This window comes from Tripterygium wilfordii, chromosome 5 (assembly GCF_013401445.1).
Source record: "Tripterygium wilfordii isolate XIE 37 chromosome 5, ASM1340144v1, whole genome shotgun sequence".
Lineage (NCBI taxonomy): Eukaryota > Viridiplantae > Streptophyta > Magnoliopsida > Celastrales > Celastraceae > Tripterygium > Tripterygium wilfordii.
This window is the reverse complement of record NC_052236.1, coordinates 2,512,227-2,527,468: the sequence shown is the minus strand read 5'-3', so window position 1 is coordinate 2,527,468 and position 15,242 is coordinate 2,512,227. Positions and strand designations below refer to the sequence as shown.

General features: G+C 36.7%; 3 protein-coding genes across 6 annotated transcripts; 1 reads left to right on the top strand and 2 right to left on the bottom strand.

Annotated features, from left to right (window-relative positions):
• The first annotated feature begins 4,221 nt into the window (after window positions 1-4,221).
• On the top strand, window positions 4,222-6,909 carry LOC119998463 (gibberellin 2-beta-dioxygenase 6-like). Its single transcript, XM_038845803.1, has 3 exons — window positions 4,222-5,534; window positions 5,696-6,017; window positions 6,333-6,909. Exons 1-3 carry the CDS (start codon window positions 5,086-5,088, stop codon window positions 6,594-6,596), a joined length of 1,035 nt encoding a protein of 344 aa, XP_038701731.1. The 5' UTR covers window positions 4,222-5,085; the 3' UTR covers window positions 6,597-6,909.
• LOC119998464 lies at window positions 5,964-10,811 on the bottom strand. 4 transcript variants are annotated; one of them, XM_038845806.1, is made up of 4 exons: window positions 10,614-10,810; window positions 9,643-10,177; window positions 9,032-9,454; window positions 5,964-6,103 (listed from the first exon to the last, which is right to left on the bottom strand). In XM_038845806.1, exons 2-3 carry the CDS (start codon window positions 10,126-10,128, stop codon window positions 9,032-9,034), a joined length of 909 nt encoding a protein of 302 aa, XP_038701734.1. In that variant the 5' UTR covers window positions 10,129-10,177; window positions 10,614-10,810; the 3' UTR covers window positions 5,964-6,103. The 4 variants fall into 4 exon arrangements, with proteins under 4 accessions (XP_038701734.1, XP_038701733.1, XP_038701735.1 ...); XM_038845805.1 differs by lacking the exon at window positions 5,964-6,103 and having other exon boundaries at window positions 8,703-9,454; window positions 10,467-10,811; XM_038845807.1 differs by lacking the exon at window positions 5,964-6,103 and having other exon boundaries at window positions 8,703-9,454; window positions 9,643-10,187; window positions 10,614-10,811.
• A 2,032-nt stretch (window positions 10,812-12,843) lies between these two features.
• LOC119998527 lies at window positions 12,844-14,468 on the bottom strand. Its single transcript, XM_038845879.1, has 6 exons — window positions 14,418-14,468; window positions 14,050-14,215; window positions 13,616-13,938; window positions 13,498-13,519; window positions 13,220-13,425; window positions 12,844-13,107 (listed from the first exon to the last, which is right to left on the bottom strand). Exons 1-6 carry the CDS (start codon window positions 14,466-14,468, stop codon window positions 12,844-12,846), a joined length of 1,032 nt encoding a protein of 343 aa, XP_038701807.1.
• Between the last annotated feature and the right edge of the window lie 774 nt (window positions 14,469-15,242).

The following is a 15,242-nucleotide window of genomic DNA, read 5'->3' as shown; positions in this document are numbered from 1 at the left end:
CTGGTTCAGCTCTAAAGAACTGAGTATGAAATGACCGTTCCATCTCCCACCACGTGTTGATGGAATTTCTTGGTAATGTGGAATACCAAGTAAAAGCAGCTCTTGCCAAAGAGTTTGGAAATAATCTGAGACGAAGGTTGTCAAAGTTGTCATAGTTTGCCAATTCGCCACATTGCACAGTGAAACCACCAATATGCTCTACGGTGGACAGCCCTTTTTCTCTAGAGAATAAAGTGAAATCTGGTACTCTAAATCCTCTTGGGTAAGGATTCTCCTTATCCACAACAGCTGGATAAGGTTTGTGATACTCTGGCTGACCAACCTGTCTATGGTTGTGGCCATATAAATCTTGAACTAACTGTCTGAGAGTCTCCAGATCAATAGGTTGTGTTTGTGGTGGAATAATAGGTTGAATCCTACAAGCAGTACCCACTCCTGCAGCAACGTTGCCTCCTGGTCCAGCAGGTTCAGTGGTTGCATAGGCAGTTGGATTATTCATAGGATTAGTATTCCCATATGCAACAGGCCTGAAATTCTGACCATTACTAGATGGAGAGCGCATTGGGGGAGGAGTGTACTTACTGTAGCCACCATCAGCCTGGCAGTTTGCTCCTTTCTGTGATGGGAATTGCCCCCCCATAGTCATATCTTCAAACTTCTGCTCCAACTTTCGCTCAACCTGCTTCATGGCATTTTCAATTGTTTGGTTAGAACGTACCTCCAAATTTTTGATAGTTTTGACCAAACGTTCAAACAAAATGGCGGCTTCATCAGATAGGCTAGTTGGTCGTTCAATGAGCTCTTGCTTTTCTTCAGTGCTACCATCATTGGCAGCCACTTCCATTTCTACTAGTGGGTTTTCCTCCTGCGGATTCTCCCCAGCAATTGGTTCTTTTCCTGACAAGCCAGTGAGCGGAGCCATGGTAACTTTCAGATGCTTCTTCTCCAGTACCACCAGGTGTGCCAAAAAAGGTGATGATGATTTGTAGGTGTGCCAAGGCTTATAGTTTCCTACACTAATTTGAATAAAATGCACCAAATGTAAATAAGACTTCTATCTAGACAATTGAACGAACTATCTTGGGACCTCAATAGTTCCAGGTTCCCCAACTCCACTGAAGTGCGCTTTGTTGAGATTGAAATAAAGAAACATAAATAGACACCAAGAACAATTTACACAACGATGGTTGGCATTGAAACTTGACAAGAAACAAATACAAGAGAATTTGGAATGAATGACATAATACTTGCTTGAAATTGACACGAATTTGGAAATGTAATTGAAATGCTAAAATGCTAGGAAGCTTCAAAGTGCCTTTAGGCTTGAGTTTTTGTTGTCTGTTTGACTGGTTGTGTGTGAGTGTCCATCTCTGTCTGTCTACCATCTTTTATACCTTCTGCTTTGCACGAAATCCTCCTCCATAAACCATGATCCTACTGCAGTTATCATTGATTTACTCCATGTTCTGTAAGTTGGAAGTTACTGCCATCTTCTCACAACAATTTTCCTCATTTCTCTCATGTGCTGCCACCTGGACCACCTTGTGGTAACTGCCACAACTTCTTCCTCTTTTCATAGACCACTCTCAGCACAATTGCACCTGGACAGTTACCCACCAATTGGGCTTCATTTTCTTCTCAATATAATGGGCTCATGGGCTGTAATAAAACATGATGGACCGTATGGCTGCACCTTGGGTCTTGTACATGGACTAGGCTTATTAGGCCCAACATATTTTGGTGCCAACAACTTCGTTGTAATATTATTAGTAACTTGAAGTCTTCAACTATGTATCCATGACCAAACCAAGTCTATTGAGGTCATGAATTTTTTTTTTTTAATTTTATATTTTACTACTTTTGCTGATTTGAATAGTACAAAATTAAAACTTGAATCATCAAGTGCATACTTAGCGTTGATATCACCTATCACCTAATAACTTTCTATTTGGATTTTTTTCATGACTATAATGTAAATGAATTCTTAGTATAAATCATAAGATTAGTGAATTTTTAATTCGTAAAATATTTTTGTATTTATTATATACTATCTCCGTCCAATTTTGATTGTCATTCTTTGTATTTTGGGGTATCCCAAAACTAGTGTTACTTTTCTTCATTAATGAATGATTTTTTTGTTGTATTACAAAATTATCCTTGTTACTTTAATTACGCTTCTTACAAGGAAAATAAATACAACCATAAATAAGGATAAATTTAGAATAACATGATTATTTTATGTAGTTGAATTATATTATTAATCATTCTCCTTAAGAAGTTGGATTTTCAAAAGATGTCAAATAAATTGGAATGGAAAGAATATTAAATCATCGATTGAACTGTCTCAACGGTTAAACCGAAAATATCGGATCCTCCAACCTTGCCGGGTCGATGGTTTCAATAGTATCAGGACTAGGGTTGCATGGGTGGCACTAAGTCATTGAATCTTGCATGAGTTCACACGTACTGTTTGTGCATGTGCTAATGCTTCCTTTTTCCTAGTCAATATTCACGTATGTATCATTTCCTTTAAATATACTTTATTGAATCACAAAAGCAAGTAATAAACCTTTAATGTGGCCAAAAGAGATCAGATGAAAAGAGAGGTTGAATTGGTGAAAAAGTAGGGTTTCTCTCTTTTTCTTTTTGTATTAATCTTTGGGGGATTTAAGGATGTTTTACGGGTAAAGGTTCATGTCTGTCATTAAGTAACATATGATTGGTTATTGCAAAGACTTTATAGATCAGGAATCTCCCCCTACCTAATGTCCAAGTTGGATTGCAGACAAAAATCATGCTTCCACAGTCAAATGTTGAAAGATAAACTAGCTATATATTTTATTGGCAAAAAAAGTTGGTTAAAAGGATCACAGACGTATTTTGCTATCTCACCATTCTTTTTTTTTTTTTTTCAACCGAGTAACCATCAACCCAACAATACCCTTTGGACAGTTGAGTGAACGTAAATCTCGAACCATCATAATAGCCTGCATCATGCTAACAAAGAGTAAAATTGGCCCGAAGCGCGGGTAGAAGCTCGGAAGTGGGACAAACCCATGAAACTATAATTTCACAAAGAAATATCTTAGTTAGTTGGTTCAAACTCTTGACTTGAGCACCATAGTCCCTAAATCCAAAGAGATAACCAACTAGGTTATCACCAAGTGATTCTCACCATTCAACATGCACCTAAACCAGAACAACTGCAATAGTGTTGGTTTAAGGGGGGCATGGATAGGGGAAAAGTGAATTTTGATGGGCCATGAAAAAAAATAATGCTACAAGCCTACAACAATGAGATTTTACTAGACTCTTTTTCTTGGACCAAGCATAGGGGCAAGGATTTTGGTTGACCCCCATGTTGGATTGCTTGTCGGACCCCACATCAAACACACTCACATCTACACTAAAATTAATATTGTGTCACACCTCTATTACACTAAAAATAAAGCTAACAAATTTACATTATTGTATCAATATATTTTATTGACCCAGTCACATCAACTAAATACATTACATCAACAAAACACTTTTCTCAATACATTTTATTGTCCTCCACAATATTTCCATTGCAATTACTCTAAGCAATGAAAATGAATAGAAAAGTGTTTAAATGGACACAAGGAATCTGGTAGGTATATTGGTCAAAAGAGGACGTAGAAACCCGAATAAAAGGTACTTTCTAGTTTCTAATCAGAAGCAGCTATTTCATTCTAACCCGCCTTACAGCTCCAACAATCAAATGGTTTAAAGATTAAGAGTTAATATGTCATTTTATATTAGGATATTTATGTAAATTATAAAAAATTAAAAAGTGGTGTAAAGATTTTTGTGATGTGTAAATAAAATTTTTCAAAAGCAATCTCATATGCTCTTAATCATAATTAGAATATCATAATTTGTAGGCAACGTATCGTAGAAGAGCTTTTTATTTTTTTTATTTTTTGAGTACTCAACTTTAATTTGTAACACATTAATTACTAGAGAACATTTATTAATTTGGGTTTGGCAAATTTTTGATTGTTAATTATACAGTTGAATGTTAACCAAAGACAACGTGGCACAAGTTAACAAATATAATCTATAACAGGTATTGATAACGGATGACTCAAGGGCACTTCGTAAGGAATTTTTTTTAGTTTTCAATAATTTTTCCTTTCTCGTAGTTTTTAAAATGAACAACCAAACATACTCTTGAGATTTTTTTCCTGAAAATGAAAACTAAAATATATGAAAAAAACAAATATCTAAATTATCAAACTAAAAGACAAGACACAAACAAACAAAACTCTATGAAAACTCTCCTATATATTATTCAATTCCAAAATTTTATCCTCGTTGAAGCCGAATCTGTCCATTCAATCTTTGAATGAACTCTTCAACCCTCCTATTTAACTCTTCATTTGACATGTTGGAAAATTCATTCTCTTCTCCTTCTTCTCCAGATACTTCTTCTATTAGGAACTCAAGTTCCATGATAGAAGTATCTGGAGATGAGGTCTGAATGCATAGTCAGCAAAGGTAAACATAAAGTGTTAACATCCTGTCTCCAGCTGTTCCTGTACTTTTTGAATTACCAATGAATTGGGTATCTGACAAACTTTCTTTCTTTCTTTGTTTTATTTTTTGCCTGGAAAAGACAAGGAATTTGCACGCAACTTCCAAAACAATTACCATTGTCAACAAACCAACAGGGAAAGGAAGTCTCTACCAACTGAATCGGATTTAACAAAGAAACCATAGTCTATTCCGAACAAAAGTCAAAAAGAAAACAAATGAAGTCAGGTTTGGTTCCATGCATTTCATAATAGAATATCTGTGAGGACTTGGTCTCTCCTAGACATGGAAGTAAACCGCTCTCCTTGTGACAACTGCTAACATTTGGAAACACCCTTCCCTTGTTCTTTTCTCCTTGTTTTCCTATGCTCACCCATTGCTCCCTCTCTCTCTCTCTCCTCGCATATAAATAGGCTCACCATCTTCCAATCCAGTGGTGCACTCCCCATTCCACATTTCCAGCATAAGTAAAACTAGACTAAACCTTGATCCTCATCCTCACCTTGAAGTGGTTCGACTACTGACATAATGGTTGAATCAAATCCACCTCTATTAAACAATTATCTGCAGCTTTCTAAAAAAATTTCTGCTCCTGATTGCGAGGATGAGGAATGCAAGCTAGTTACAAGAGAATGCCAACTCCCCTTGATATACCTCAAAGCTCTAAACAGTCCAGACAAAAGCGAGAGGCAAGCTTGCTCCGAAGCCATATGTAAAACTTCTTCAGAGTGGGGTTTCTTCCAACTAGTGGATCATGGAATAAGTACCAAGCTCCTAAGGAAAATGAGGAGAGAGCAAGTGAGGTTGTTTGAAACACCCTTTGAGAAGAAGGCTACTTGTGGGATCCTAAATAATTCATACAGGTGGGGATCACCGACTGCTACTCGTCTAAAACAATTCTCCTGGTCCGAGGCTTTCCATGTTCCTCTTGATAAAGTTTCAGAACCAGCCTGCTACGAGGAGTTCACTTCTCTAAGGTATGTTCCCTCTAAAGCAAGGCATATAGCATTTTCAATCTTCTCACAAGTTTATGCTACATAAGTAATTCTTTGTTCAAAATATTCAAGTTACCTTGGTGAGATGGTAATGCCTTCCCCAGTTACACACTCTCAAGCTTTTTCTTGCTTTTTTTCAATAGGGAAGTGATGATAGAATTTTCGGCAGAAATGTCAAAGCTTGCGAGGCTGCTTGCAGGTGTCTTGGCAGAAAACTTGGGCAGCAAAATAGAGGAGTTTGACAATATTTGTCACGAAAGTACTTGCTTTCTACGCCTGAACCACTACCCAGCTTGCCCTATATCACCAAATATTTCTGGATTCGTGCCCCACACTGACAGTGATTTCCTTACAATCCTTTATCAAGATCAAGTAGGTGGACTTCAACTGATGAAAGACTGCAACTGGGTTGCTGTAAAACCAAATCAAGATGCTCTTATCGTCAACATCGGAGATCTTTTCCAGGTAAAATCAAGCTTCATTTGACTCTTTAGCTTTACTCACATGATGCCCCCCGTGTAGATCCTATGAGAAACGCCCTCTGTGCTGATCTGCATGTCAGTCAACATGAGAACCACAACATGACAAATTGACAATAATAATAATTACAAGAAATGGTCAAACCAAATAGACAGCGTCATTATGCTTAATTTCACAACTACTTTTGCCCAACTTGCCCCACAAGTTAGTAGTCAACTTCTACATTTTGCAAAAAGCATATTCTGTACAAATGTTGGGTTTTGTTTCTCCTCTTATAGACCGTGGTCTCTGAAATTACAGGCATGGAGCAATGACATATATAAAAGTGTAGAGCACAGGGTTGTCACTAACGAGAAGATGGAAAGATACTCAGTAGCTTACTTCCTATGCCCTTCTTATGATTCATTGATTGGAAGTAGCAAAGAACCTTCTATATATAGAAACTTTACTTTTGGCGAATATAGGAAACAAGTTCGAGAAGATGTCAACAAAACTGGGCACAAGGTTGGGCTGCCAAGATTTCGAATTTTGACCCCTGAGAATCATTCTCAAGAGCTTTGCTAAACTATAGATGTTTTGAAGGAAGGAGTCAAGACAAAGCTCAGTAAAACACATGGCATGTGTTCTGACCAAGACTGCTGTTTTGTATAGGAGAAATCCTAGATCCAGCCAGATATCGTACATTTTTATAAAAATATCATAGCAATTTTGCAATGAAACAGAAAACATAGAGAATTATAAACTATGTTTAGGTGAACATGGGCTCTTTCTGAGCGGACTATGTATTTTAATGCAGAAAATCATTTATTATTCATCAAAAAAGTTACAAGCATGCATAGCATATGTCATGCGAATGACCTTCTGATATCAAACTCCCCAGATTTGTAGTTAGAAAATGCCATATGGAGTAGACATCCATCATAAAATAAAAAGCAAGCAGTCATGTAAAAGGAGAATATATCACTAAAAGTTAAAGACTAACATCAAATCACCGGGACATATTGGACAAGCTGCAATCTGAACCAAACATATTGGACAAACTAATGTTTCCAAAAATCAAAAAGTCTCACCTAGTCAAGATAGAACATGTTAAAAAGGCAACTGGAAAAGATGAAATAAACAGCTGAAATTATATACAAATATAATATAGATCCTCAGCAAGCCATATTCTTCAAGATAAGAAGACTATTATTTCAGAGACGGAAACAGAAACACCTTTACAACATATTGTGCGTGTGTGTGTGCATGTGATGCGTATTCCTTGGAGCCAAATGATACAAAAATGTATTAGATCTTGATGATTGAAGAATCCCTCACTTATGTTAAGATAAATAATAATTCTAGTGGAAGACATATTTTGCACTGATTCAGTATAACATTTTGTAATTCTATGCTTATCACAAAAAGATGAAGTTCTTATGCTTATCACAAAAAGATGAAGCCAAGCTCTGAAGAACAGCAATTAACCATCAAATCAAGTGGACTAATATTCATCTATAGAACCCAAACTACCAAGTAGAAGTTCCAATGACAACGTTACCTGGTTGTTCTATACTCACAAACAAAATCCCTAATTGCCTATAGCAGACATGATGCTGATAGAACTGCATCTTCAAACTCAATAAGGCATCGGGTTTATAAGGCATTAGGACAACTTGAACGCATGATAAGCCTTAATTCTTTAAGCAACACAGTAAGATTGTGAGAGACCTCTCAGCAAACAAAGATGAAGAATCTTTAAATAGCATAACAGATTGGATTCTAAAAATTGCTACAAAGCCACTTAGCAAGCAATCAAGTTAGTATGGTGAGGCTTTGCCGAAATCAATCATCAGATGATAAATGTAGCAGTCCAGGGTGGTCTAAAAATCCCAGAAAGTACAAGGGTCATGTCCAGAGGGGTCCTTGACACCTTGTTATTTCAACTATATCCAACCCTAGAAAAGCATTCCATTAACTACAACACATCCTCAAGACAGCATCGTAATTTATATACAAATCATTAGTTTATCCTCTCAAGTCACCAGGCTCCTGAATCAGGAATTTGTTTATATTTCATTCGTGTTTCAAAAGCTAGTAAATATACCGTCTTCCACCTGTCTTCCAACTGACCACCATCCATCCACACTACAAGTACTACAACATTTCTAGCATGAGGATAGATTGCTTGCAAAGGCAGATGAGAAAAGGAGACCAAGCTAATCATACAATAACACCATATCGCTTTCTTGCACAAGAAACAAAATAGTAAGGTCTAGATAATCAACCAACTGAATTCCTCCAAAGTTCAAATGTTCCACCTATTGTTCCTTAACAGAGACCGATGAGTCAGCCGATATTCCATCACTACTAAATGATTTAAGCTTTGCCATTCAAACCATATAACTTTGTAAAAATCCTATTTTAATTCTTATCCATTCATTTGTGGTTTCCTTAGTAGGTTTAAAATGCTCAGTACTGAAAATAAAGTTCTACTTAAAAGAAAAGAAGGGCTGGGATTTCCCAAAGTTAACTAAGATGGGGAAAAATATTTAAATACTAACAACTTATAGGCAAGATAAAATATTTAAAACAATTTTCTCCTCTTCCAGCAAGGAACAGAGTCTGCAATTGATTAAACATCTTTAACACCTACCAAAGTACAAAATCAGAGCCGCAACAAGATAGTAGTACTAACAAAAAATCCAGTCCTTACGAATTGCTTTGTTTACAAAATATATACAAATCAATTCTTTACATAGACAGATCTAGTCCTTGTTATTTTCAAGTACTCGGTATTTCTGTATGCAATTACCGCATTGGATTTGTGAACATATATATCATCCATATTACCGAATACCGCCAGACCAAGATAAAGCGGTCAAAGATTTGCAATTAAAGGCTATCAAATCCAGGAAAGATTAATTAGCAGACATTATGAAACTATTGCATATCATATATTACAATTTCAGGTTTCATGTAGCATATGAGTATAAATAAAACAGATACTAATATCTTACTCAGTCAAGTAAACGTGAGACCTGATCCCTGAGACTGCTCTTCTTCTTCATTACAGGGGCCATTTCATCTGCAGCAACATCATGCTGACTTTCCTTTTGAAAATCATAGTTGAATGTCATATCCTTTGAAATTACTTCAGAATTTTGTTCCTCCTCTCGAGTTTTCTTAAGCAAAGGACCTAAAAACAAGTCCAGCATGTCCTGTGCAGGATCCCCAGTTCTGCCAGTGTCAGGAAAGTTTTGTTTCCTTGACTGATCCATAGTTGAATAAGAGTTAGTAATATCTTCTTGAGTACTTGATCTACTGATATTATTAGAACCATTGACATAACTCATTGACACATTCCTAGAAAGAGCTGCAGCTGATTGAGGTTCCATATTTGATGACTTTGGGTGCTCCACATTAATTCCAGCTTCGACATACTGCATGCAGAAGATAATAATTCTGAGGTTCTGTAAATGTCATAATTTACGTAGCTGAACTAAGCCACAAATCAGTCTCTCCATTTGGTAGTAAGGCATGTGTAATATGAAACCTTAAAATTTCTACCAAGATAATAGCATATAATGGGATGTGAAATTTTAAAAAGATAATAATTGCAGTAAGACACCTCTTCGGCAATGTTTAATAAATCTTCTGCTGTGAGCTCCCCCTTATCATCATCACGCTGAGATTCAACTTCATTGCTGCCGGAGAAGCCATTGCACATCGCATTTCCTTTTCTTCCACGTGCACATTCCTCAACTTTCCTACCTAGTCTTTTACGTTTTTTGTTATCAGAAGGAACCTGAGCAGCCTTCTTATCAGTTTCTGTATCTTGTCGACACGAGTTTCTTTTCCTTCTCTTCGTTTCACATCGTGCAAGGGAATGTAAACTTTTTTCAACACTTAATTTTCCATCTGTGGCAGCCACATTTTGAGCTGCAACAGTTTCGTCCTTGAGATGTACAGCTTCCGATGCAAGTTGGTCCTCTACAGAATTGTTGCTTGCATTTTCATTATCAGGCTTCTTAAGTTTACCAGCACCAGATAATCCAAACATCCATGGCGGCAAACGTCGTCGCCCACATCCCTCGTCTGGAGAAACTCCAATCATTTCTTTCTTCTTATAAGCTTTTCATGTATCACTATCCGCAAGTTAAGCACTAAATTTCCCTCAAATAAAAAAAAAAAAAAAAGAGAATCTAATATCAGATACAGCCTAGTTATTCAGTAGTTTGTAAAGAATCAAGAAAGAAATTACAGATCAAAGTGGAAACAGTGTAGGGAAAATAAATTAGTTCCAAGCTTACACCTATGCAATGTTTTTTCGAATCAAGTTTATCTTGTTTTAACCCAGTTGTTCTTCCAGATCATTCAAGCAGAACCATGTATAAAATGAAATCCCTACGTATCATCCGATACATATTGAAAATTCTTAATCACGTAGGGTACCGTGTAGGTGTAGCCATACCAGCGAAAGATGCAAACTGCCGACGATACCATTCTCGTATCGTCCCTTGCGATGACCAACAGAATCATACGATGCTTACAAAGATCTGCAAACAATTCGTCCAAAATTGAAGAGGGAGAAAAACATACCTTGTTAAGTGGACTGCAACTGTTATTCGTTGGATGAGGATTAGAGTTAGAATTCCCGAGTACGTCGCAGGGAAGGAGAAAGCCGCCGGAGGAAGGAGGAAGAACTAAGAGGAACGTTGGACTTAGATTTGCGTTTTGATTGCGCGTCAACATTAGAGCATCGAAGGGGAAATTCCATTTCGGTATTCATTTTCGTGTTTCGTGCTTTGGTAGGGAATCGAACCAAACCAAACCGAAACCAAAAATGGAACCGCATTTTTTGGTGTGCAAAAGTTGTATTAACCCGTTTAGGATTTATGTGTTACTTTCACGGTGTTCGGTTTCAAGTAATGTTTTAAAAATCCAGAATGATATGTGTGTATAATTTTGGTGTCCATAATCTATGTGACATGCTAACTCTAGATGGTCCCCACATTTTTCCTCATGTCACCTAGTTATAGTCCTCATATTTTCCCCATGCCACCTAGTTATTGACACATTATGGATGCATAAATTATGTACATGTAATACTTTCTGTTTAAAAATAGGATTTCGGATCGTGTCGGTAGGCCATTGAAAACCGATTCAACCGGTTTGACCGGTTGGTCGGTTTGATTTGATTAATTAAATTTTTCATAATTAATAATAAATTATAAAAAAATCTGTAAAAATAGTAGAAAAATACTATAAATTAAAATTCATCCAATAAAGTAGTAACCATAATAATGACACTCTCAATCTCAAATTAAACACAATATCACCAAATGTAATTTTCAATTAACAAACATTCTTATAAAAAAGTATAACATAACTATATAAATTATAAAAGTCCAAGTCCAACATAACCATTTAAATCTCAATTAGGTTCAACTTTACTCTTTTAAAAAAAAATTTTACTTATTTATTTGCATATTTTTAATCAAAAAGTTCTCAATTTCGAATACATTTAGCTGTGTTATTTTATTAGTTATAGAAATTTTAAAATAAAATAAAATTCTTAAATGATCAACTCCGATAATATGATATTGAAAAGGGGTAAGTATCAGAAAAAGTCCCTCTACTTTACAAAACGGCTCAACTAAGCCCTTCTACTATTTTCGGCTCAACTGAGCCCCTCTACTTTTGAGAATGGGTCACTTAGCCCCTAATGCTAACTGACGTTAATTTCTATTGACGTGGTTGTTAACTAATGAGTTGGAATATTTGTAATTTACTGACTCGTCAATCACATGTCTATGTCCATAGAAATGTTGACACGTGTCCAAATGTAAAAAGCCAACAGAGAATACCTGTCTTATGTTTGAATGTTTTGAAAGTTATTATTTTTGGGCCAATAGAGCCCTTGCATTTTAAATAATGGGTCATTTAAACCCTTATACTCTTAAGAAATGGTTCTAACTAGCCCCTGTAATGAGTTCAAAATGGACTAATATATAACCAAATTTGCAAACATCAGCATCATTATCCATAAAAACATTCAAACATCATCCATAAACATAATCTTTAAACATCATCCATAAACAACAACCATAGAAAACACATTCTGGTCCATCAAAGCAAACTCAAAAAACATAACAAACACACTCCAAAAAACACAACAAACACACTTCTTCAGCTTTGCCCTGCATCCGAGTATTTCTACTTCAAATTTGTACTCCCACTTCCATGGTCAACCACCCTTGCCATGGAAGTCCCAGGCTGCAAAAATAAAGTTACTTTTAGGCATTTTAAACATGAATATACAATACACCATAGACATGAATAAATGCAAAATAACATACTTACATTCAGAATTGAACGACCTATTTCAGGGTTTATGTAGAGACCAAGACCAGTCAATAATGTCCTCTTTTTTGGCTTGGTCTTGGGTCTGCATTCCTTGTGAAATGGGCTGACATACCTAGGCCTTTTAGGTAGTCCCTACACTGGTCTATTACCTCCTACTTGTATTACTTGTGATGCCATAGCACTACTCTCAGTAGCACTTGTTTGGGATGCTTGAGTTTGAGTGGTTTGCAGTTATGTCACTAGCTTCGCTATTGGAGCCAATCCTACCAAGACATGCCTTGTTTCTAGCATTATGCCCCTTGCCATGACACACCTTGCAAGTCATAGTCCTCCCTTCCATTGACAGTTTGGTTTTGATGACAATCTCATATCCTCCTCAACTTAGGAGGTAGTACATGATCCAGAGCACTCTTTGGCCACATATTTTCTCCTTTGATTGGTTCAATTGGGAATTGGTATGCCCTCAAGTATGTCTCTTCCTATACCAAAGTGCAAGATAATTCTTAGGCTTTTCACCATTGGTATGTATGGCACATATAGCATGTGGACATGGAATCCCAGAAATCTGCCATGCACCACATGCGCAGGTTCCATCCCTTAATTTAACCACAAATTGACTTCTCCCATTTTTCACTTCATAGCTTCTACCTCCATTCCATTCTGACACCCAAAAGTGGCTCTCTGTTACATTATTTATCAACTTCTTCTGAATAAGTGGTCCATATTCCTACTTCCATGAACTTGCCACCAACTTCTTATCCTTAATTCTCCTCATAACTGCCCTTCTAATTCTTCTAGCATTGCAATTATGCTCTTACTCCTAGCCTTCACAATAGTACCATTGAAAGCTTCACAAAGATTATTGTCACATGAATCACATTGAGACCATGAATTGAAATAAGCTTGCTCCAATACTTAGGATGTACAAGCATCAAGTCCTTGCCAACAGCAGCATGCACCTTCTCAATCTCCTTTAATTTGAGTTCAAAATTAGGAATATTTGTTGACTTGGCAAGCTTCCAGAAGAGTTGCTTCAAATGTCTCCCTGGGTAATTTTTGTACCAATTTGCATATAGGTGTCTACAGCAAAACCTATGATCAACTTTTGGTTAAGTGCTTGCAACAGCAGAAACCAATCCCTACAAAGAACATGAAACAAGAAAACATAAAAAAATGAATTTGTATGAAATCAAATAAACATACAAATTTATATGTACAAAGACATATAAACATACCTTTTGTCTGTCACTAATCAGAGTCCATCTTTCACCTTCAACAGTCCTTAAATCATGCCTCAACAAATTCAAAAACCATGTCCATGTTTCTGTATCCTCAACTAGCATCATAGCCCAAGCTAATGGGAACATTTGATTGTTTCCATCATGACCTATTGTTGTTAGTAATTCTCCCTTAACCAATCCCTTCAGAAAACATCCATCATTTCCTAATATTGGTCTACACCCGTTAAGCATACCCTCCTTACACCCCCTGAAACAAATGTAGAAGGCTTTGAATGGGATAGGTCCAGCCTCATTTTGCCAATCAGCCAGCAAAGAAACTGCACTACCAGGTTAGACAAAACCAGCTCCTCAGCATAATCCCTTAATTGTGCGTACTTTTTCACAGCAACCAGCTAATTGAGCCAACACACTTTTCCTCACCCTTTTACATTGCTCTAATGCCAAAGATTTTTCCATAAAGGGCTTAAGATATCTAATTGTTATGTCAGGATGTGTTAAAATGAAACCATAAAACCTGTCAATAAGGTATTTTGAAGTTAACTTTTTTAACCCTCTCTTTGGTTGACATGTATGCTCACTAACATATGTCTTAATCTGAAAATGATCAACCAATTTGCTATGCGATGCAAATATCAACCATGGACAATCTACGACTCCTTTACATTTAGCTCTACATCTACTGGGTTTATTTTTTGTGAATCGAATATCAGTCCTACTCATAATAGAATAATTGCTAACAGATTCCTTGAAATCATCATTACTAGTAAACAACATACTAAGCTCAAATTAGGAATACCTTTCTCCTTTTTGAATCGTGGAAATCTACTTCTCTTTCTGATGGCCTCATCCCTCAGCTCTAGATTCTCATCTGTGCTATCTCTATGGCTTCCTAGATCAGAAGAGTCTAAATAATCAATGTTTGGGCTTTTATAGAAGGCATGCTCCTCAACTAAACCCCCAATATCATCATTATCACCACTTGTTCACCAACCTAATCATATGCTTGTACATGAACGTGACTGTTAGCTTGTACTTCTTCATGCTCTCCTTCTTCCTCACTTTCCTGCAATAGAGCTACACCCTTCCATCCTGATGTGCCAAATATATACATACATTTTCACATCCTTTACACATAAGTTCATCACATTTTGAGTTGATTAAGAGTTGATATTGCCTAAGAAAGTTATATTTGCATATTGTAGGTATCAAGGCAGGAAAGGAAGGAAAAGAGTGCAAAATGAAGATTTTTACTCCAAAACCGATTTCCGATCGATCGGAGCCATTCCCGATCGATCGGACCTGCCAAAACAGCATTGAATTCATGTAGACAGATTGTATTTCCGATCGATCGGACACTGTTCCGATCGATCGGAGGTACTATTCATAGCACGCGCAGTTTCGTGAAAAAGTTCCGAATTCACTTGTTTTTAAGCCAAAACGACCCCAACTTGTTTTGAAAACGACATAAGAGTTTGGGGAAGTATAAAAGGGCAAAAAATAGGGTTTTGGGGGGTTCTTGGAGGTTTTTTCATTCTACCACCATTGGAGAGCTTGGAGCCACCATTGGAGCTTGGAGAATAAGAGGGTCTACAAGGGGGTTTTCTCTCTCCTTTTCTATCCT